Source organism: Carassius carassius, chromosome 44, assembly GCF_963082965.1.
Source record: "Carassius carassius chromosome 44, fCarCar2.1, whole genome shotgun sequence".
NCBI classification, from domain to species: Eukaryota; Metazoa; Chordata; class Actinopteri; order Cypriniformes; family Cyprinidae; genus Carassius; species Carassius carassius.
In genome coordinates this window covers 4253944-4275448 of record NC_081798.1, presented here as the reverse complement: position 1 = coordinate 4275448, position 21505 = coordinate 4253944, and the positions used below count along the sequence as shown (strand labels likewise).

Genomic DNA, 21505 nt, shown 5'->3' with positions numbered 1-21505 from the left:
AGTGTGTTGCGTGTGAAACTTTTAAAATAAGCAAAAAATACTGAATGCACCTTTTAATTATTCAAATATGAATAAAAGTGTTAATTAGTGTGGATCTAGAACGTATGCATGGACCTCCACGGCGACGTCTGCTGTATGTATTCTAGATGGGATCTGATGCAGTGTTGCTAACTAATTTTCAGAGAAAGTTGCTAAAGGAAGGTTGATTTGTTGCTAAAAGTTGCTAAATGACGCTGTGATGTCATTGCGTGATGAGGGCGCTATGTAATCACTACGCAAAATTGTGTCACTGCATCAAATCTAAGCAAAAATACTTGCTATGTTGATTTATATTTTAATTTAAATAATAATAATGCATAATATAATATTAAAATACGTAATCACTACGCAAAATTGTGTCACTGCATCAAATCTAAGCAAAAATACTTGATATGTTGATTTATATTTTAATTTAAATAATAATAATGCATATTATAATATTAAAATATAAACTGTATTTTTTGAATTGTTGAACACTTACAAATCTTTTGAACAATTTCAGATTAATTTTTTTAGCTTGTAAACTAGTAAAACTACTACACATTCTGAGCAGTAGTTTAAGTATTGTATTAGTATGCTACACTCTAAAAATAGGGCAAAATCTATTATGGTAATATGAAGGAATTTTTCGTGTAGATTTTTCACAGGTTTTTTACCTGCATTTTTAATTACGCATTGTATTTAGTGTTTTCAGTTTACAATGGATAATGTATAATGTCCTGGAAAAATACTAGTACCTTTTCCATTTTTCTAGATATTGTTCTTGCAATGTGATAAGTGATCAGCAATCACAGTTACAAGCTAACATGGTGTATCATTAATGAACAATTATTACATTTGTATTATTATTAATAAATCAAACAATTGCAAACAGCAAGTAACTTGATTTACATGATGTTTACTCATCTTTGGTTTCCTCTTTTTTTGTATATTAGATGAAAACATGAGCCTTTTTTATCACTCAAGACACTTATTAAACGTTGCTAAAAGTTGCCAAATAAATGTAAAAAAAAATTGCTAAATTTGTTGCTAGGTGCTTTTTGGAAAAAAAGTTGCTAGTGTAGTCTGAAAAGTTGCTAAATCTAGCAACAAAATTGCTAAATTGGGAACACTGATCTGATGGCGAGGAAGTGGAATGTGTTGCATGCGTGCGGGATTGAACCAAAACTCAAGTGGGGGGGGCGTTTGACGCTAACACATTATCACTTGAGTTGTGTCTGTTTTTCTGTCAGAGTTTTAAAATATCCGTCTTATATATGTAGATACATCATGCATTTTTATAATTTAGTTGTATTTGTTGAAAATACTCGCCACGTGCGATTAATTAGACACGCCACCACCCTGTCGCCTGACTGCAGAATGGATCGTTCCTCAGTAGGTGGGTCTTCGCTGCGGGCAACAGAACCGAGATCAATGAACCAGGCGATTCACCGAAACTGGTCAGACGAGCAAAGGTGGGAGTGAAACATCTATCAAGAGCGAGGTTTTTTATTTAGAAGAAACCTTTATCTGCTCAGAGCACGGATTATCACTTCACTCCGAAGCCACCATTGAAGTGTGCGATGTGGAAAATTTACAGCTTATTATTGTAACCTGATATCAACTGATTTTGAGAGTAGATTTTTTAATTCATCATTGGTTCACATTAACACAGTGGAATACAGGATGATCTTCGCAAACACGACCAACCCAATGAGAACTCCGTCATATCGAAAGCAGGTAGGTGAAGTGAGACATCGCAGTGGTAAAGAAGATAAAGACTACAGGATGGACTCACAGTGGGTCAGTAGATCCTTTACCTGGGACAGAATGTATTTAACTCTTGCTCGTGCGCGCGCGCGCAAACGTACAGCGACGGTGTCTCAATATCTATCGAGCTGCCTACCTAGACAGCATTTTAGGGAGTGTGCAGCGTTCTTGATTTTTGCTAACTTGCAACGGGATTATGATGGACGATAATGATGCACGGTCTAGGTAGTAAGCTCGTTTGTGATTTGAGACGCGACCGTTGCCTTGTTTCGGTTTTGCGTGAGTTCTTCTGCCATTAGTACTTTTTGGATGTTAATCTTATATATTTATGTTAATTTAATGTATTACACAACACCGCTTCGTCTGCACTTTCAAAATGCAATATTTATAAAGTCTGTTGACGGAACTGTAAGTGTCTTTTTCCTGCTTTGGGATGTCACAGTGAGCCCAGAAATAGAAATGAGACTAATGAAGTGTCATTTCATTTTACTAACACGCATGCATCAGACATGTTCTTCAGTGAATTCATCCTGGCATGTTGCACTTGTTAAAGAGATCGTGTAGTATCCCATTAACGTTACTGTCTTTTAAAAAAGATGAAGATCGGCATATTTAGTGTTAATAAGTGAAAGGAGATGGAGATGAGAGAAACCTGTGGTGAAAGTCTCCCATGGCAACTTGTGTCAGGAGATTCTTGGGTGTGTTCTGAAGAATCTTTGCTTAATTAATATTAAGTTAATAGAATGTTTTCCAGCCATTGGTGGGTTAACAGAGGGTGTGGCCTGTGGAATTCTACTTGAACATTGCTTGTGTGTACATTCCAAATCTGTGGATGTGAGAATTTATGGATGACGCGCGTGCAAACACACACACACACACACACACACACACAAACACACAGTGTGAAATCACACATTTACACATGCATTTGCATAGGTGCTCATGTGGTGGAGTGATGGCTGTGATAGAGGCAGCAGAAGTTAATGGGCTTCAGGATTTCACAGTTTATAGGAACCATATGGTCTAGGATGACTACAGCGCATAGCTCAGGACCCAAGGGACACGCCAACATATGAGAGATGGCTTGGATATTGAATGTGAGCCCCTCCTCTCTCCATCTCCCATTGCTTTCCTATATCTTAGTTACCCTTCCCATGACTTTGTTATTTTCCCAGTTGATAAAACTGGACTCGTTCCCTGTGAGTCTGTGAGCACTTTTTATACAGCACTTGAAATCAGTGTATTTTAATGTGTGAAAAATGATCAGCTATACAGTTGTTCGACGGATTGAAGAGGAAACAATGACAGGATCTCCATCTGTCTGTCCTGTTCACCTTTCTCGTTTCATTTTGTGGATATGCTGCATGAGATCCTTGGGTGTTTTCCAACAACTTCTTCCCATAAATCTGCTATACAATGCTCTAAGTCATCCATCTCTCTCAGCGTGTAATTTTCACGCTGTTGTGAAAGGAAATGTGGCTTGATCTCTTGCCTCAGTAATTAACAGGCGCTAACAAGCTTATGGGGCCAAGTCCAGTTTCACCTCAGCGCACAAGTGTGTGAGCCGCTCATGTGAAAATGGGTCAGTGTGTCAAAAACAGAGAACTCCCACTAACCCGACAGACTTAGAGTCAGGTGAACACATAGACTTATTCGCATGCACTTTTATGCATGCATTTAAGAACAGATTGAGAGCCAGAGCCACTTTCTTTTCTAACCGTGTCTGTTGTTTTGAGGTTTTGCCGTCACTTTTGTGGTGACTTGGTTCTGTGAACGGTCACCCGCTGATGTTTAACAGGCAGCCATTTTGTGACAGCTGGGAGAAATAGAGCCGTTTTAATGAATGACTAAGAAACAGGAAGTGAGTCAGTGATGTGGGCTGTGGTGGCCACTGCTCAGGGTGGGCGAGAGGCCCACACATCCTGTATCCCAGAGCACTCCTGCATCATGAGATCTTTCTCTGGAAAACATTCCTTCCTTTCTGCTAAAGCAGATTTATAGATGAAAATGCTACTCGCAGTATGAATGAACATGCCTATGTGGTGAGTTTGGTAATGCGGTTTTGTAATGAGACTCTTGAGTCAAACTCAAACCCCTATTGAATACACAACAAGCACTAAAAGGTGAATAAAGGCTTAATTTTCACATATCTCAGTAGAATCTTTAAAGATTTTTGGCTTAGGATGTATTCTCATCTTTAAAAAAAATAATAGTTTGCCCAAAAATTGTTACGATTCATGCCTTTTTAATTGGACGATCTGGTTCCATAACACGTGACCTACATCTGAATGTTTTTTTGCAGATTTCATTGGTCAAGTCAATCTCTTAGTTTGAGGTGTGAACCTACACTGGTCTCACCATTCTGTTCTGTTTACGATTATCATGTCATCGATTCAGTTCAATTTGATATCATGATGCATTGTCGATGCACTGCATCCTCAATTTTCAATTTTACATCACATGTCTACAATTTTGTGGTTTCTTAACTTAGTCGTATTACCCCTTGTATATTTTATTTGTGCGTGACAAGATTTGCACAGATGTCGGCTTATAAAGTAGTTGGAGCATTTTTAATTACTCGCACTTGCATCTTGCCTCCCTCCGCCATTGTATGCTACCGCGACAAAGCATGTATGCGACAAATGATGTCAGAAAAGTATTAGTACGTTATAGTCGGTTGTGGTCTATTACTGAACTGATACTGAATCTGTATCACGATGCATCATAGAAACTATTGATTTGACACTTTTACTCTTAGTTATCTGTCAATAAATGTTCAGATTTCATGGATTCAGTTCAGAGTTCAGAAGTATTGTGACTGGATCCGATCTTAACAAACAGTAATGCTAATTATCAGGATTTACACTATACTATGCTTAAAGCTGCAGTCCACAAGTTTTGCCTATTTGTTGCCATCTCTGTTTGAAACCTGCAATTGGAGTTGTTTGTGGAATTATCTTCCTTGCAAGTGGGTTGTGCATGGCTGATGGCTCGAGCGCGGATTAATTTTATGTATGGCTTGTGGATACTGTACTTTGGAATCACAGATTCTAGCCTACATCTTGGAATATATGACCCAAATAAGAATTTTCAAAGGATATTGCCATCCAAACAGTTTCGATTGACATGACCAATTACATATTTAGCTGTGAGGCGAGGCTTGTTTGAGAAAAAAATAATGTAATTCATTCACAAGCAAAGATATGTCTGAGATTTACGGTTTAAATTTCTACTTTTTAGAATACGTTTCCATCTTTATTGAAGCTTGAAAACTTCCAACCCCATTGATTATAATTGAATGGGAAAGAGCAGCCAGCACATTCTTTAAAACATCTCCTTTTGTGATCCACTGAAGAAAAAATAAAGCCATATGGGTCTGGAACGACATAAGGGTGTGTAACGATGCCATGATTTTCATTTCTGTGCGAACTGTCCCTTTAATCATTGCACACAGCCGTGTGGCAAGCGTTAAAAGGAACTGATGCCGCATTAGGAACTTCTCCAGAGTTATATGGGCTTGCATCCAGAGGAATAATCCCAACACATTCAGCTCTGGAAGAATGCTTAGATTGGACTGATATGAGAGTTGAAGGACTGACTGTGCCTCTAGGCCTGTTTGTGCTTCGCTTTAACGGGAATTAGACTGTAGGGAGCTGTGGATGTGGGCAGACTCACTGGCGATGACTGACTGTGCAATAATAACACCAGTTTACTACAGATAGAGTTAAAGATATCATCATGATGAATCGAGTTGCCTTGCCACTGCGTGTTTGAGGGGAGAGTGAGGTGGGGGTATTTTCTTTTTATGTTATTAGTTTGGATATTTTCTTTATAGTGTAGAATAAGTAGTTTGTCCATGGTTTGTTTTGGAAGTCGCTATTTTTGTGTTTCAGTGCAGCCATTATATGATGTCATCTTCTATGCATTTCCATTTTTTTAAATCTTTGTTCTGCTCCCATGACAGCCTCCAGTGGCTCCGCCCAACCTCCCGATGGCCCCGCCCAGCCCGAGCACCAATAGCAGCACCAACAACAGCAGTAGCAGCAGCACAACCGGCTGGGAGCAACTCAGCAAAACAAACCTCTACATCCGCGGGTTACTGCCAGGAACCACTGATCATGACCTGGTCAAGCTCTGCCAGCCGTGAGTATTGGCTGTTATATAATGAGTCAGAATCACCAGCCATGTCAATTAGAGTATTGGATATACATACCAGTTCTTGTTCTGTTCTCCTATTGCTGTGAGATTCTGCAGCACAGCAGGGCTGGCGTCTGTTAAGAGCTTGAACACGAGAGATTGTCAGAATTAGGTCAAGTTTTGGGATAAACCCTGATGAGCCCCTGTTTACCCCGCAAACATCCACCACAATCAGCTTTTACAAGACTATACCACTAATTACCAGTTAAACCCCCCTCACTCATGTCAGTGATATTATAGTCTGTCACATGATCCAATTTTGAGGTTGAAGGCAACATGAAATGGTGTTCACAACTGATTTTACTTAAATAATCGAATGCGATTCCAAGTTTAAAAGGATATTTAATAAAAAAAAACATAGCATAGAACTTTTTTCAGTTACACTGCATGGTATCCCACAATGCAGTGCCCAAGTTCATTTTGCATTTTCGTTGTAGTTTATATCCCAAATAAGTGATGTTTTTCTATTCTCGACATTTTATACAAAATTTGATTAAACAATTTTTTTTTAAAGTGAGCCTAAAACGACATTCAGTGGTTTGGCATCCATCATCATACGTATTTATGAATGAAATGGGATACTTAGCAAAAAAAAGGACAGGACTTGAGATATATATATATATATATATATATATATATATATATATATATATATATATATATATATATATATATATATATTAAGATTTTATTGCATTGCAACATTGCTAACCCTAATGGAGAATGTTGGTGTATAAAATAATAGGTATTGGTGTCATCCACTGAAAAATTATAGTCGTTTCAGAGGCGGAGCATGTAAGGATTACAAAGACAAACATTTTTGTGTTCAGAATAATATGTACTGATGAATCATTTGAAAGCTATAAGCCACGAACCAAACCAACCAGCTATGAGGTGTATTAAAATATTACAAACGCTGATTCGTTTGTTGATTGACAGACTGTGTGATGAATGGCTTTATTGAGAGGAAAAAAATCTACATGGAAAAAATCAAAAAGTGATAAAGTATGAACAATGAATATATTTTGAATGTTTATTGAATACATATATGCACATATCCAAATATTTTAGTTCGAGAGTGTAGGTATACTGACTCAATTACATCATGCGCGCACTCCATGAGAGTTCTTTAGCGTGTTTTGCTCATCACAGTTCTCTGATGTCTTTGCATAATTAAGGGTAATGTACTTTTCCACCAGGAATTCTCCTATTGAACATGATTATAAAAAAAAAAAAAAAGTTAAAATAATGCAATAACGTAAGCATCAATTACAACCTTGAATCTTACATTAGTTGTCATTAAAAAGAAAATGGAATAGGATTTTACTTACGGAACTCATGATTTCATGTCATACTGACTTTATTTAGAATCTATTTGAATTATTTAGCATGGCGGTATTAAAAGAATTACATTGTATTTGTTAATTTTCTCTGTATGAACTTGAAACTTGAGTAATCAGATATTTTTAATGTCAAGTAGCAGCTTTTAACTTCAAGTCTTTCTCTTCTGAAGCTCGTAACACACACACACACACACACACACACACACCAGTGAGTGTTTGTTTGAGATCCGCTGGTTCCTAACAGACGCTCTGCCTGCAGTAGTAGGCCAGCAGCTATGATTCAGCAGTTACTAGAGCAGGAAAAGTCGCAAGTCAATCGGATCTGCAGACGTTGTCAAGGGTTTAGTTACGAAACATTCGTGCGTTGCTTAGTTCCCTTAAATATTGCGAGACTGCTGTTCCTAATTTCATCCTGCTGCACACAATGGAATATTTGGTAATGCTATCACGAATCATCGTCCCCTTTCGTACAAACATATATTCGCGTGTGTGTGTTTACATCCACGTGAGAGCGCTTGTTTGTGCAGAGGTCGTCCCGATCCCGCGTGTATTCCTTTCAAACATTCCCACCGTGGGTTAATTTACCCCTCACTGTCCCGGGGAGACCAGTCATCTCCATGGTAATCCCTCAAATTGATTGTAAAAAGTCAGATGGGGGGGCCCGTAATCCTCTTGGCTTGAAGCTGAGGTCATATGTACATATAACTAAACACAATACTACAGACTTCACGGTTATAATCACAACCGTACATTTTGGTTAAATCCATGAGGAATGTGTCAGTTTAGCTTTGAGGTATTGCGGTGACATGGTAACCTGGCTTTCCGGAGCCGTTTTAATCACAGAGAGTGACCGTTCAGGGCAGAGCCACGGATTGATTTGCCTTGATCCGCATCAGGCTGAAAAACAACCTCGCTCTGGGAGCCGCTGACAGAATCTGGCGGTGGGGGCAGGAAATGGGGCCTCCCTGCTGGAGCGCGTGGGTCAGGGCCAAGGTCGCGCGGACCTCTGGTGCGTGGAGTCTTGTGATCTGTGTGTGAAATGTGATTGGCTCCGCTTTTCCCTCCCTTGCAACACGGCCCAGGACGTGCCCCAAAATGCTGTTTAACATTTGCTTATGCAGCTCTGTTAAGCGTCAGGCTGAATAAATATTTATTCATCTCAGCCAGAGTTTTAATGACACAGGAAAAGGATTATAAATATATGAGCATATTTAAATTTCAGCAGGCCTCGGTGAAGGTGAATGAAAAACAGCCCTTTCCAGTCAGCACTACTGTCACGGCTCTTTCCTGCGCAGCCTTCCTGAGAGAGACATCAATAAATCTAATCCGGCATGAGAATATATTTAATTTTTGGCACTTGAAACACAGACTTTTATATTTCAAATAAATGCTTTTTAACTTACTAAAAAAATATGAAGTTTCCACAAAAATATGAAGCAGCACTACCATTTTCAACAGTGAGAAATGAGAAATGTTTCTTGGGCAGCAAATCAGCATATCAGAATGATTTCTGAAGGATCATGTGACACTGAAGACTGGAGTAATGATGCTGACATTTTAGCTTAGAATAAATTACATCTTAAAATATGTTAAAATACAAAACAGTTATTTTAAATTGTAAATATATTTCACAATATTACTGTTTTTATTGTACTTTCAGTCAAATGAATGCAGCTTTTGTGACCTTTCTTAAAAAAAAATTATGTATATAAAATTGGCAGATTCCAAAATGTGTTTACAGTAGCATGCTAATATACTTCTCGCACAGTTTCTGCAATAAGAAGTTTTTGTAATGTGCATACTTGTATTCTGCATGCATTTAATGCTCATATGACCTACTACATTTAACAAATGTAAACTGCACTGAGTGCAATATCCCACAATGCAATGCTTCATTTCTATTTTCAGTGTCTCAAAAAAGCTTGGTCAATCAATTTTCCTGACTTCTTATTCATTCAGACTTCAAGGAAATATGTTATTCAAAATTTAATAGCAAATATAAAACATTGGACACACAATTTTTGTGAGTGACATGTAGAATTGTTAATAGTATAATTTGTATAGTCGCACATCCTGTTCTTAAAACAGTGTATCAACATGTATGAAACTGTATGAAAAAATGCAAAGATAATCATTCTCCATTCACTTACTCCAGTGTTTGCCTCCACTATTAATCACAAGTTACTTTTCTTACACGCACATACATGCAAAGACAAGTGTTTCCTTTGAAGCGTGTTGATTTGTGTGCTGTAATAACAGGTTTCTCACGGACACTCCATTACAGCAACTCAATCCTCGTCTGTCACACAGTGACCCTCTAAAGCATGCAGGCTGTCGGCATCAAGTGTCTGTTGATGATTCTGTCACAAACGTGACTCTTTGTTTCTGAATTAAATGCACCTGGAACAGACTTTGAGAACTCTTTTGGGTCGATCTCGTTTGAGGTCCTCCAGGTCATGAATTCCTGTGCTGTGGGTCATTTGACACATTGACTGACTCGTGAGCTGAGCCCATGCTAACTTCCCTTTTTTTCTCTGTCTGTAAACAGATATGGTAAAATCGTGTCCACCAAAGCCATTCTTGACAAAACTACAAACAAATGCAAAGGTTTGTCATTTAATTTTATTCTTAAACTTCCTACACTTTTTATTCCTACAATTAACACTCTCATATCATTTCATGTATTTTTTTTTTTTTTAACCCTGTGAAAAGTACTTTCTTTGTCACGTCAGTTGGTTTTACCATGGTATTTATTTATTTTTTAAAACAGGACAATATACACTACTGTTTAAAAGTTTGCATTCATTGTACATTTTTTTTATTGTATTTGAATGCACTCTCTTATACTCAGCAAGTCTAAATTAATATTATTAATATTTAAAATAAATAATGAATAGTTTTGGACTGTATTTTAAATAGTGCTGTCAAATGATTAATCGCATCTAGGGTTGTTGCGATAACCGCACTATGAAAGAGAGATCAACTGAGAAAGTCTCTTGTCCAAGCAGATTCGAGGATCAGAAATCTGTAGGATTTTGAGATCCATCTTTTCACACTGAGGACATTTGAGGGACTCGAACACAACTATTAAAAAGGTTCAAACATTCACTGATGCTCCAGAAGGACACACGATGCATTAAGAAAACTTTTTTAAAAAATTTGGACTTCTTCATCCTGTTCAAAAGTTTTCACCCCCCGGCTCTTAATGCATCGTGTTTCCTTCTGGAGCATCAGTGAATTTTTTAACCTTTTTTAATAATTGTGTTTGAGTCCTTCAGTTGTCCTCCTGTGAAAAGATTGATTTTATTCATTTTTTTTTGTCCTGTAGACTATATATAAACATCTTTTATGTAAAATATCTTACTCAGTCAGGACAGTACTGAATAAAAAAAATAACATGCATTTTGTATGATCTCTCTTATTTTGTTAAAATTATTAAAATTTTCACAGATACTGCAAGGGTTCCCAAACTTTCACATGCCACTGTACATGCATCTGTGTATTATATATATATATATATATATATATATATATATATATATATATATATATATATATATATATATAGATGAGTAAACACAGCACACACACATATATTATGTAAACAATTTCTTTTGATGCGATTAATTGATTGACAGCACTAATTAATTTTTTTTTTTTTATTTCTTTGAGATTTCAGCAGTCATTACTACAGTCCTCAAGGCCACATGATCCTTCAGAACAGAATTTATTTGAAATAGAATTGCTTTTTAAAATTATTAAAGCAGTATAAGTTATACTGTCACTTTTGATCAATTTAATGTTTCAAAAATCAAAATAATAAAAAATTATTCATAAATAGGTTGAGGTTAAATAGGTTGTGGTAATGCGTTGTGTTTTCTTTGTAGGGTACGGTTTTGTGGATTTTGACAGTCCTGTGTCTGCACAAAAAGCCGTCGCAGCACTAAAGTCCAATGGAGTCCAGGCTCAAATGGCCAAGGTGAGTCATCCATTTGTGACATCACTTCCAAGTAACTGGTTCATGACCTGTCTGCAAGGATGATTCGGGAAATGTTGATGTAAAACAAACATTTAACCTCAGGTGTCTTTTCATGTGCATTTCTTCCTTGTTTCCTCTCTTCCTTTTCTTGTCCAGTCACACACACACACACACACACACACCCACCCCCACACACACACACACACACATATGCATTTCCTGTGTATCTTTGAGCCTCAGAAAAGGAGGTGTTTAATAATCTTGCGGTGACCTTCTCCTAGGTTCTGCTGGGCGTTTCTGCCTGCATCTTCAATTTTTAATCTGCCCTCTTTTTCCCCTTCCTCCATACTGTCAGCATCTTGCACTTCCACTTCCCCGTTACTTGTGTGTGTGTGTGTGTGTGTGTGTGTGTGTTTACTGTGTAAACATGTCAGACGCATGCATGTTGAGGAATGCTGATGTCTTATCTTGGCCCACTCTCATTTCTGCTGAGGCGTCTAGAATAGTGAGCTGAGATTCTGCCTTCAGCCAGACAAACGTCAAAATGCAGCTTGTAGCGTATCGTGTGTCCTCATTAGCTGAGGGACGAGTACAGAATTGTATTGAAGCTTTACAAAGTACTCAAGCACCACATCACAGCACAGACAGAGAGTATATACCACCTGAAGGTCTCACGCTGGAAACACCAGACACATGATTCCATTGGAAAAAAATGGACGGGGTGTTGCCATCTTCACCACTGTGGGAATAGAGGTGTGCCATATTGACAAAAACATTTTTTGTGCTGGTATCTTAAGGACTACCATGGACAACTGACTCCTAAAGTTTTTGATATTCTTCGTATTCTGTGTGGTCAGTTCACAGCAGTGATAGAAATTATTCTTTTCCAATAAGTTTATATTGATATTTACCTTTTTATGGGCATTTTTTTCTAAAAGTGTGCATCATCTTTTGAGTCAAATTCTTACATTTAATCAGTCAATAAAAATAATAGTACATTTAGGCTAGGGATGTGCCCGAATCCGAAATCAGTATTATAGTATTGTACTATGTCAGCCTTGAAGGGAATAAATACGAGATATTCAAGAAAAATATATTTCAATGCTTTTTCTAACAATTATATCGTTGGGTAATTATTCTGTTTATAAATTGCGGGCATCAGAGAGCCGTTATTAATATTAACGACATTGAAATCACTTATGAATGCGCATTTGCTTTTTACTTTCACTTAAATTTACATTTAGTCATTTTGCAGACGCTTTTAATCCGAAGCTACTTACAATTGGGCAATACATAAAGTGATTCTTCTTAAAGGATACTCCACCCCAAAATGAAAGTTTTGTCATTAATCACTTACCCCCATGTCGTTCCAAACCTGTAAAAGCTTTGTTCATCTTTGGAACACAATTGAAGATATTTTGGATGAAAACCGGGACTGTCCCATTGACTGTCAAGTAAATTACACTGTCGAGGTCCAGAAAAGTATGAAAGACATAATCAGAATAGTCCGTCTGACATCAGTGTTTCAACCGTAACGTTATGAAGTGACGAGAATACTTTTTGTACGCAAAGAAAACAAAAATAACGACTTTATTCAACAATTCGTCTCCTCTGTGTCACTCCGCATCACTATAGCGCCATTTTGGAGAATATCCACTGGATGCAAGCAGTGCACGCTCTTCTGTGTCAGCCGCGCTGCACGGATGCGATGCTTTCGTTCAAATCAAATCGTAAATACACACTGAAAACGTATCCTTGTGTCGCAGCTGACACAGAAGAGCGTACACAGTTTGCGTTCAGCAGATATTCTCCCAAATGGAACTACGGTGATGCGGAGAGACACAGAGGAGAAGAATTGATGAATAAAGTCATTATTTTTGTTTTCTTCGCGTTCAAAAAGTATTCTCGTTGCCTCATAAGTGACTGTTATCATCTGAATAGATGCATGAAGGATGCGTGTAATGTGCCATGTGTTTTCTGTTTTCTGAATACAGCAACAGGAGCAGGACCCGACTAACCTGTACCTGTCCAACCTGCCCGTGTCCTTGGATGAGCAGGAGCTGGAGAACCTCCTCAAACCTTTTGGACAGGTCGTTTCCACCCGAATCCTTCGGGACACTAATGGAGTGAGTCGGGGAGTGGGTTTTGCCAGGTCAGTGACATTTGGGTACTGATTTTGTGTGTGTGCCTATGTTCATGTGTGAATCGGTGTCAGATCTACGCTATTTGTGTGGATATGTTGCGAAATGTCACATTTTCTCAATCTATTTTAAGGATGGAATCAACAGAGAAGTGCGACGCCGTGATCTCTCACTTCAATGGGAAGTTCATTAAGTCCTCCTCTGGGATGCTGGGTGAGTGTTCGGCACAATGTTCTTTACAGTGCATATATAGTCTGTACTGTCCTGTAAGTCAAATATGTGTGTATGTTACAGGTGCATCAGAACCTTTGCTGTGTAAGTTTGCTGACGGCGGGCAGAAGAAGAGACAGAGTCAGGCGAAATACGTCCCCAATGGACGAACCTGGACACGAGACGCCGAGGTGAGACTAGTAAGTCCTGTTTATAATTGTTGTGTGTGTGGCGTGAGAGCAGGTGAATGAGGGTGTGTTTGTGGCTTGTAGCAAAATGAGCCATTCTTACATGACATCATACATCAGCCTTTGTTTGGTTTCCAACCATTTAAATCTGATTATTAACATATTTTAAATGTTAAAGGATTAGTTCTCTTCCAGAATAAACATTTCCTGATCATTTACTCCAAGGTGTTCTTGTCTTTCTTTCTTCAGTTGAATAGAAATTAAGGTTTTAGAGGAAAACATTCCAGGATTTTTCTCCATATAGTGGACTTCAGTGGGAGCCAATGGGTTGAAGGTCTAAATTGCATTTTCAGTGCAACTTCAAAGGGCTCTACACGATCCCAGTCGAGGAATAAGGGGTCTTATTTATAGCGAAACGATCGGCCATTTTTATCTTAACTTCACGCATTACGTAACCACGTTGGAAATGTCGCGCGTCATATAGACGGAAGCACTGAGTTTACAAAGTTAACATGCAAAGAAATCAAACGTTGTCTACAAAAAAAGGTAATAAAAATTGTCGGACAATTTTTAAGTTTAAGAAAATGAGATGGAGTTGTTTTGCCCTACACCACCCTTTTTTAACCGGAGTACACAGACAAAAAACTATCCATGCGTGACCTTTCCAAAGTGTATATAAATATACCTTTTCAAGATCAGGATTGTGTAGAGCTCTTTGAAGCTGCACTGAAATTGCAATTTAGACCTTCAACCCGTTGGCTGCCATTGAAGTCCATGGTATGTCAGGTTTCCCAAAAATGTTCTAGCCCTTTAAGGGTTAATTGTAAAGTGAAACTGCCTTTATAATGTGTATGAATCCAGTAATGTTCAACTTTTCTTTTGCTTTCTTTAGAGTGGAATGACCTTGACCTATGACCCTAACACCGCCCTTCAGAATGGGTAAGATCAGCTTGAACGTGTCTTAAATTGCTGATTTATATTCATAATGTACATTGTCTACCCTATTCTATAGAGACCTGCATGTAATATGCAAAAAAAATAAAAATAATATATAATATAATAATATATAATATATATATATTATCAGGGCCACAAATTTATTTTCTTAGTTGTACTAATCCGTTCCCTTATTTTACTTGAAATCATAGCCATGCTGTGCTAATTTATTTCCTTGTTATAATTAAATTGTGGCTAAGTTATACTGATTTATTCCCCTTGTTTTAGTTCAGTCGAGGCCACGCTGTACTAATTTGCTCCCTTGTTTTAATTAAATGGAGACCACATTGTACAAATTTGTTTGCTGTTTTTAAGCTAAATTGCAGCCACTTTGCAATGATTTGTTCTCATATTTAAGTTAAATCATGAGCAGGTTGTACTAATTAAAACCCTCGTTTTAGTTCAGTCATGGCCATGTTGAACCCCTTTGTAAAAAAGTAATACTTTACATTAGTTTCATACTAAGTATAGTTCAAATATCTTAACACATTTACTGACATATCATTCTAGACTTACTGATGTAAAAATCATAATGAAATTTTATCTGGAGTGCTACTTGTGCATAATGCACATTTCTTAGTATTAAGCCTAAAATGTGTTTTAATGTCACTATTGAAGAGGATTGTATGAACTTTAAATAATATCAGTCTTTAAATGCAAGACATTTAAAGTGTGCATGAAGTATACTAGCAATAGTTCCCCTTTAGTACAATCAAAGATACGTCAGTATATCTTCAGCTGGACTTCAGCCCCACAATTAAAGTGCATTAAGTCAAAAATTAGCTGTTCCAGTTTAGCAGGCTTAAAGTATACTAGTTTAGTGTACTAAAAGTACAATTGCAGGGTATTTTTATCAAGCACTTAAATATTTAAATGTTTTTGTAGTGTACTTAGCATGAAATAAATATATTTCAAATCCATTTAGTATGTTTATTTTTCACTAGGGCCAATTTGATCACAGATATCATAATTAAATCCAATTAAAATATTTTCTTTGCAATGTGTAATTGCCATTAAACAGTTAAAATGATGTACAGATGTCATGTAGACCCTCAAAAACACTGTATCCTGATGCTACAGGTACTATGCTGCTCCTTATGCCATGGGGAACCGGTTAATGGCTCAGCCAGGAATGTCCCCATACATTTCTACATACCAAGTACTGCTCCTTCATCTTCACGGTCACATGGTGTTTCTGTCCAGCATCTGCTTCCTGGCTAACATCTGTGTTTGTGTCTCCAGGTCCAGAATCCTTCATGGATGCCACATCAGCCTTACATCATGCAACACCCGGTAAGGCCAAAAGATTCTCTCTTTTATCTCTCTGCATCTCTTGTTTTGTTCACGTCTCCTTCCTAACAGGAGATGACTCACGAACAACACTGCTTAAACTAGTCATAAAGAGGCGTGTGTGCGTGGGTGTGTGTTCACACACACAGTATTTCCTGTTTTTGTCCTATTGTGGGCAGAATTCCTCTGTTATTTAGAGCAGATGTATATTAATAGCTGGATTTCTGGCTCTTTTTCTGTAGTTGCTGATTGTGATTGTCTACTCTGTTTTTTGACTCAGGGAGCCGTTCTGTCTCCCTCTATGGAGCATCCCATGTCACTGCAGCCCTCTGCTATGTTGGCTCCCCTCACCCAGCAGATGGGCCATCTCACTCTGGGCGGCACTGCAACCGTATGATCCCCTCACACAGATTGCACGAATACATGGCACAGGCATATTTGCTAATTAAGAAGTAATATTTACACCTGTGTTTTTAATAAAGCCACATCCTTCTGCTTTCCTGAAGTTTATTCCTGCCAACACAGCAATGCCAGGAGCTTACATCCCTCAATATGCCCACATTCAACCCTCTGCCATCCCTCCCGAGGTCAGTCCCACACTCAGGTTATCAAAAACAGTTATGCCACGGCTGCTACAGTCTTCTGAATTGTCTAGATGTTGGCACAGTTTTAGCTTGAAAACCTTTTCAGAGAATTTATCTGAAGTTAAGTATATTTTTAAAGTCAGATTGCGTTTTTTAAATGTATAAAATTCTATGGATAAACCTTTATTTTTAATTCTGTGAGATTTTTTTTTTTCTCTAAGGGGACATTTATTTTAAATGAAAAAAATAGAGTAAAAAAAAAAACTAAAGAACGTAATATTGTGAATATATTTTCATATTTATTCCTTAGATGGCAAATCTGAATTTTTTGTCTTCATTGTCACATGATCCTTCAATAATCGTTCTAATAAGAAACATTTCTTATCTCTTTTTTTCTGGATTCATTGACCAATAGAAAGTTATATAATTATTTAATATTTTATATTAAAAAAATAAATAAAATAACAAAAAAACTTTACTGACCCCAAAATTGTCAATGGTAATGTATACTAGAAAAATATTACATTACATTACATTGTTACATTATAATATATTATATATATATATATATATATATATATGTATAATTTTTTTTTTTTTTTTTTAAGTAAAATATTAAAACATATTACTAAAGTTTTATTTAGGTAAAGTTCTCTTAATATCACAGTTTTGTCTGAAGCAAAATTGATCTTGTTTTGAGAATATTTAGATATTTTTATCAGAAAGCCACACACACACAAAAAAAAATATTTTTTGGATATTTGCTTAACGAAATTCAAGTTTTTAATTTCTGTGTATGATCTTTTCAGCAGGAAAGTGGTGTCCAGCCACAAGATGTGTCCTCTTCAGATCCTTCATCGTACCCTTTCCAACCAAACAAGCAATAAAACGGTATTTAATTATCATGTTTTTATTCTTGTGGGGATCGGTGTTCTGATTAATCACCCTCAAGCTTTGCAAAATCCATATGACTTCTTTTCTTCTTTGAACCCTAGAAGTTGTAGAATGGTGACGGTGTTGTTTACCATATAATAAAAGAAAAAGTTGAGCTCCATAAATGACAAAAAAATGACTTTAAAAGTAGTTTCATCAATGTCAAACCTGGTTCGATTTGTTCAACATTTGAATGAGAATTTAGAGTTACAGCAGCTTAATTTTAACACGAAGCTTCAGAAGAATAAAGCACACAAACCATTCTGTATGGACAACTTTTATGGTACTTTTTGCCGTTTTTGGAGTTTTGTTCATTTTTTGGTGAGCTATTCCATTAATTTGAGTCCTAAAATGATTTTGAATCACCTTTTATATGTCAGGACACCACTAGCGTTGTGTTTGACTAGTGCTGTTTTTTGTTACAGGTTAACCGTCTGAGGTCCGCAGAATACCGTAACAACATTTGCTCTCTTTTAGAGGAGGTGACATCAGAAAGGAAGTGACGCTCATGCACGGGTTGCAGGAAAATTGTCCATGACTTAATCATCAACAAGAAACCTCAGAAAACTCTTGTGCAAACATTTTCTCCAACAAATCAAGACAAGGCAATATTACATAAACTAGGGACAACGGAAGGGAGCAGAGTTTTAATTTGCTTGAAAGAGGAAGGAGAAGATGACAAATGCTTATTTTTTACCAAGAACTATTAACACAGACCATGTCTGTGAGCAACATTTAGTGATGATGATAATGGTGATGACACCTTTCGATGCATGATGTTTATTTTTTTTTTTAGTATGGTTTTTATTACGTTTTTATGGACTGTTTTTCAAACAGACAAAAGAAACCATTTTTGCGGTTGGAGTCGAAATGAAGAGCTTTCCGTTTGCTTTTTTGGTCTTCCACTCTGGCTTTTAAGTAGTTCAAATATTAACCTTTTAAATAAGGTGGTTGGGGTTTAGAATGGCTGATGCAGTGCTTGATGGCTATTGGTCCTTGCTCCTGTCTCTCAAAGCAAAGGCTTTTCTGACTTTTAATGTTGCTCTGAATCAAACACGTTTGTTTCAGGGATTGTGTGTCTGGTGTGGATGAATCTTCTTTCCACTGAATCCTATGTACAGTCTTTCGGTAGATGTAGAAGTGGATGTTGAGATGCGGGTGGGTGGGTGGGGTTTAGTGGGAGGCGGGTTTGAGTGGGTGGGGTCAAGCTAGATGAGGTATGTGGGCGGGGCTAATAAAAGGGATGTTGTGGATTTGGGAAAGCTGACATTGTTCCTTCTGTTCACAGGATGATTGCGATTTTATTTACAGTGCCATTTTTAATTTATTTAACATTTTTTCGTTTTTTTTAACACATCAGGATTTTATTTGATGCTTTGAAAAAAGGCAGAAGTGCAATGTTTCTTTAGGTAGAAAGCAAGAAACGATACAAATTTATCTGTTTAATAGACTTTTCTCAAGTCGATTAAAGAAAAAACGTTTTTTTTTTTTTTTTTTTGCTCTTTTGAAATCCTTGAAATATCAGTAATGCCATTTATTATGTAAATTAAACCTACATCTGTGGCCTAACAGATACATTTATAGACATACAGTAGCACAGTTTTGCAAAAATACGTTCCAAAAGAGAAACTTCAAAAAGTTTTTGAATAAATAATGTAATTAAAACATTCGTCCTTGCAATTTAAAAAATAAATAAATGTGCAACTTCAAGGCACCTACTTTCCACCAAAGACCTTTTCTGCCTACTATTGAACACAATAGTATGGACTATTGCAATGGGTTTCGATCAAACTGAATTGTAGTTTGTGTTTTTTTTTTCCTCAATCTTGGCTCTCAGCTTTAATCTAGTTCGTTAGTGTGGACACATGATCATCTCTAAGCAGTTGGATGGAGGGAAAACTTGATCACATGTTCATAACGTGGTGGTAAACAAGCCTTTCATCTGTCTGTCATACAGTTAGTTAAGCAGATTTCTGTGTGTCTGTGTGTGGTTGTGTATTTAGATGTCCAGGTCAGCTTGGCCTTTGATCTACCTCAGAGTTGTATCTGTTGTCTGATTGGTCAGGCTGCGGGTCTATCCTGTCCAATCAGATGTAAAAGCACGAGCTCAGGAGCTGGTGTCATGCAGAACTTCATCTTTATGCGTCTATTTGTCCTCCTCTTTAAAGAAACTTATGTTTTGTATCTGTATGTCTTTCTGTTGGTGTTTTTTTTTTATTGCATTGTGATGTTTTGAGCTTGACTGTGTGGAGAATTTCTTTATGGTCTTTTTTGTCCATTTTCTTCCTGATAGGTGCAGCAAAAAAGGAGAGGCTTGTTTAATTTTTCCTGCATTTTTTTGGTCTTTTTACAAAAATCCACATGAACTACCTTGTCTGGATTTTTTTTTTTTTTTGCTGCAGCCTCTCCTTGTTTAGAGGCCTAATCTGAAGAACCAAAGCAAAATTATCATAGTGAATAGCATGTGTCAAAAAGCAGCACATCATAGACCTTCATTGGAGAAATAGTGTCTTTTATTTCAGATGTCAAAATAAAAGCTTCCAAACTGCAATCATTCACACAGTGTATAAACAGGACTGTTGTTGAAATACTGAATTTTTTAAATTGTTTTATTGAACACCAGCCACTTGCACGTCCAGAATTAGTTTGTTTTTATTTCTTTATTTTTTTTTTCTGTAGTGAAAAGAAAAGATTTTTGAATTAAAAGAGCTTAAACGTGTGTTTTGTGTGATTTTTAGTAATTAGTAATTTCACATTATGACTATATGCTTAGCTTGCTGATTGAACTAATTCTGTAGGAAATTCTTGATTGTCTTTGAGACAATACAAAGAAAATATCCACCATTATGTTCTGCTGCAGCAGCTTTATTCTCACAAACAGCTTTATCAATGTATTATTTGTTAATATTATATGTTACTAACCTGAGAAATGTGGCTTTAATTTTAAAAGTCGCTTTAATTTAACTCCAAAATCTTCCAAATAATGACTGCACTGATATTACCGGCAGGTGGCGCTGGAAACCACAAAAACAATATCTCCACAACAATTGTTTTTTAATTAAATACTGTTGATGACATTGTTGTGTCCATATTTAATCATTGTATTTACACATATAAATCCAGGTTTTTGCCATAATCTTATTTACAACTGAACTATTTGACCTTTAGCTGACAGGGCTCCTGTTGATGGGGTCTTTGTAATGTCAGCCTACAGGGTTTTATCCACAGAGCCAACATACAGTACTTATTATTCAAGATTCAAGATGACTTCCTTAGCCTAAGGGTGCCCAGTCCTGCTTCTAAAGGGCCAGCTTCCTGCAGAGTTTAGCTCCAACTAGCTTTCCTGGAAGTTTGAGACTGCAGGCCTTTTAAATTGGACAATCAGAATCAATTTAACTTATTTTGTCTTCTAGGAAACATGTAAGTATGTATGTAGTTCTGAAGTCCAGTACTTAATGGAAAAACATGATCTTTAAACAAAATGAGAAAGATGTGCACATCACCATCCTGTTCAAAAGTTTTCAACCCCTGGCTCTTAATGCATTGTGTGGCCTTCTTCAGCATCAGTGAATATTTATTCTAAGTTATGCATGATGAGTCCCTCAATTAAAGTGTAGCATGTTATATAGAATTTCAGCATTAAACGGTTGCAAAGGAAATGTGAAAATGACATGTCAGTTTCACACAAAATTATTTGTATTTCCTTAAATATTATTGACAAATCCAAGGTGTCTTCACTGAATTGCAATTTATGTGAATAAGCACGAGTCCAACCCAGTGTAATATAACAGATTTTTTTTAATGCTTTGGAGATCAAGGACCACCAGTTTCAAACAATCTCACGTAACGTAACGTT

General features: G+C 36.9%; 1 protein-coding gene across 4 annotated transcripts; it reads left to right on the top strand.

Annotated features, from left to right (window-relative positions):
- The first annotated feature begins 1441 nt into the window (after window positions 1-1441).
- LOC132126081 (RNA-binding motif, single-stranded-interacting protein 1-like) lies at window positions 1442-20368 on the top strand. 4 transcript variants are annotated; one of them, XM_059537102.1, is made up of 14 exons: window positions 1442-1758; window positions 5753-5931; window positions 9877-9935; window positions 11216-11307; window positions 13302-13459; window positions 13582-13661; window positions 13743-13858; window positions 14739-14785; window positions 15923-16001; window positions 16085-16135; window positions 16413-16523; window positions 16639-16719; window positions 17526-17607; window positions 18075-20368. In XM_059537102.1, exons 1-13 carry the CDS (start codon window positions 1705-1707, stop codon window positions 17601-17603), a joined length of 1185 nt encoding a protein of 394 aa, XP_059393085.1. In that variant the 5' UTR covers window positions 1442-1704; the 3' UTR covers window positions 17604-17607; window positions 18075-20368. The 4 variants fall into 4 exon arrangements, with proteins under 4 accessions (XP_059393085.1, XP_059393083.1, XP_059393084.1 ...); XM_059537100.1 differs by having other exon boundaries at window positions 15923-16135; window positions 17529-17607; XM_059537101.1 differs by having other exon boundaries at window positions 1443-1758; window positions 13743-13849; window positions 15923-16135.
- The last annotated feature ends 1137 nt before the right edge of the window (window positions 20369-21505 follow it).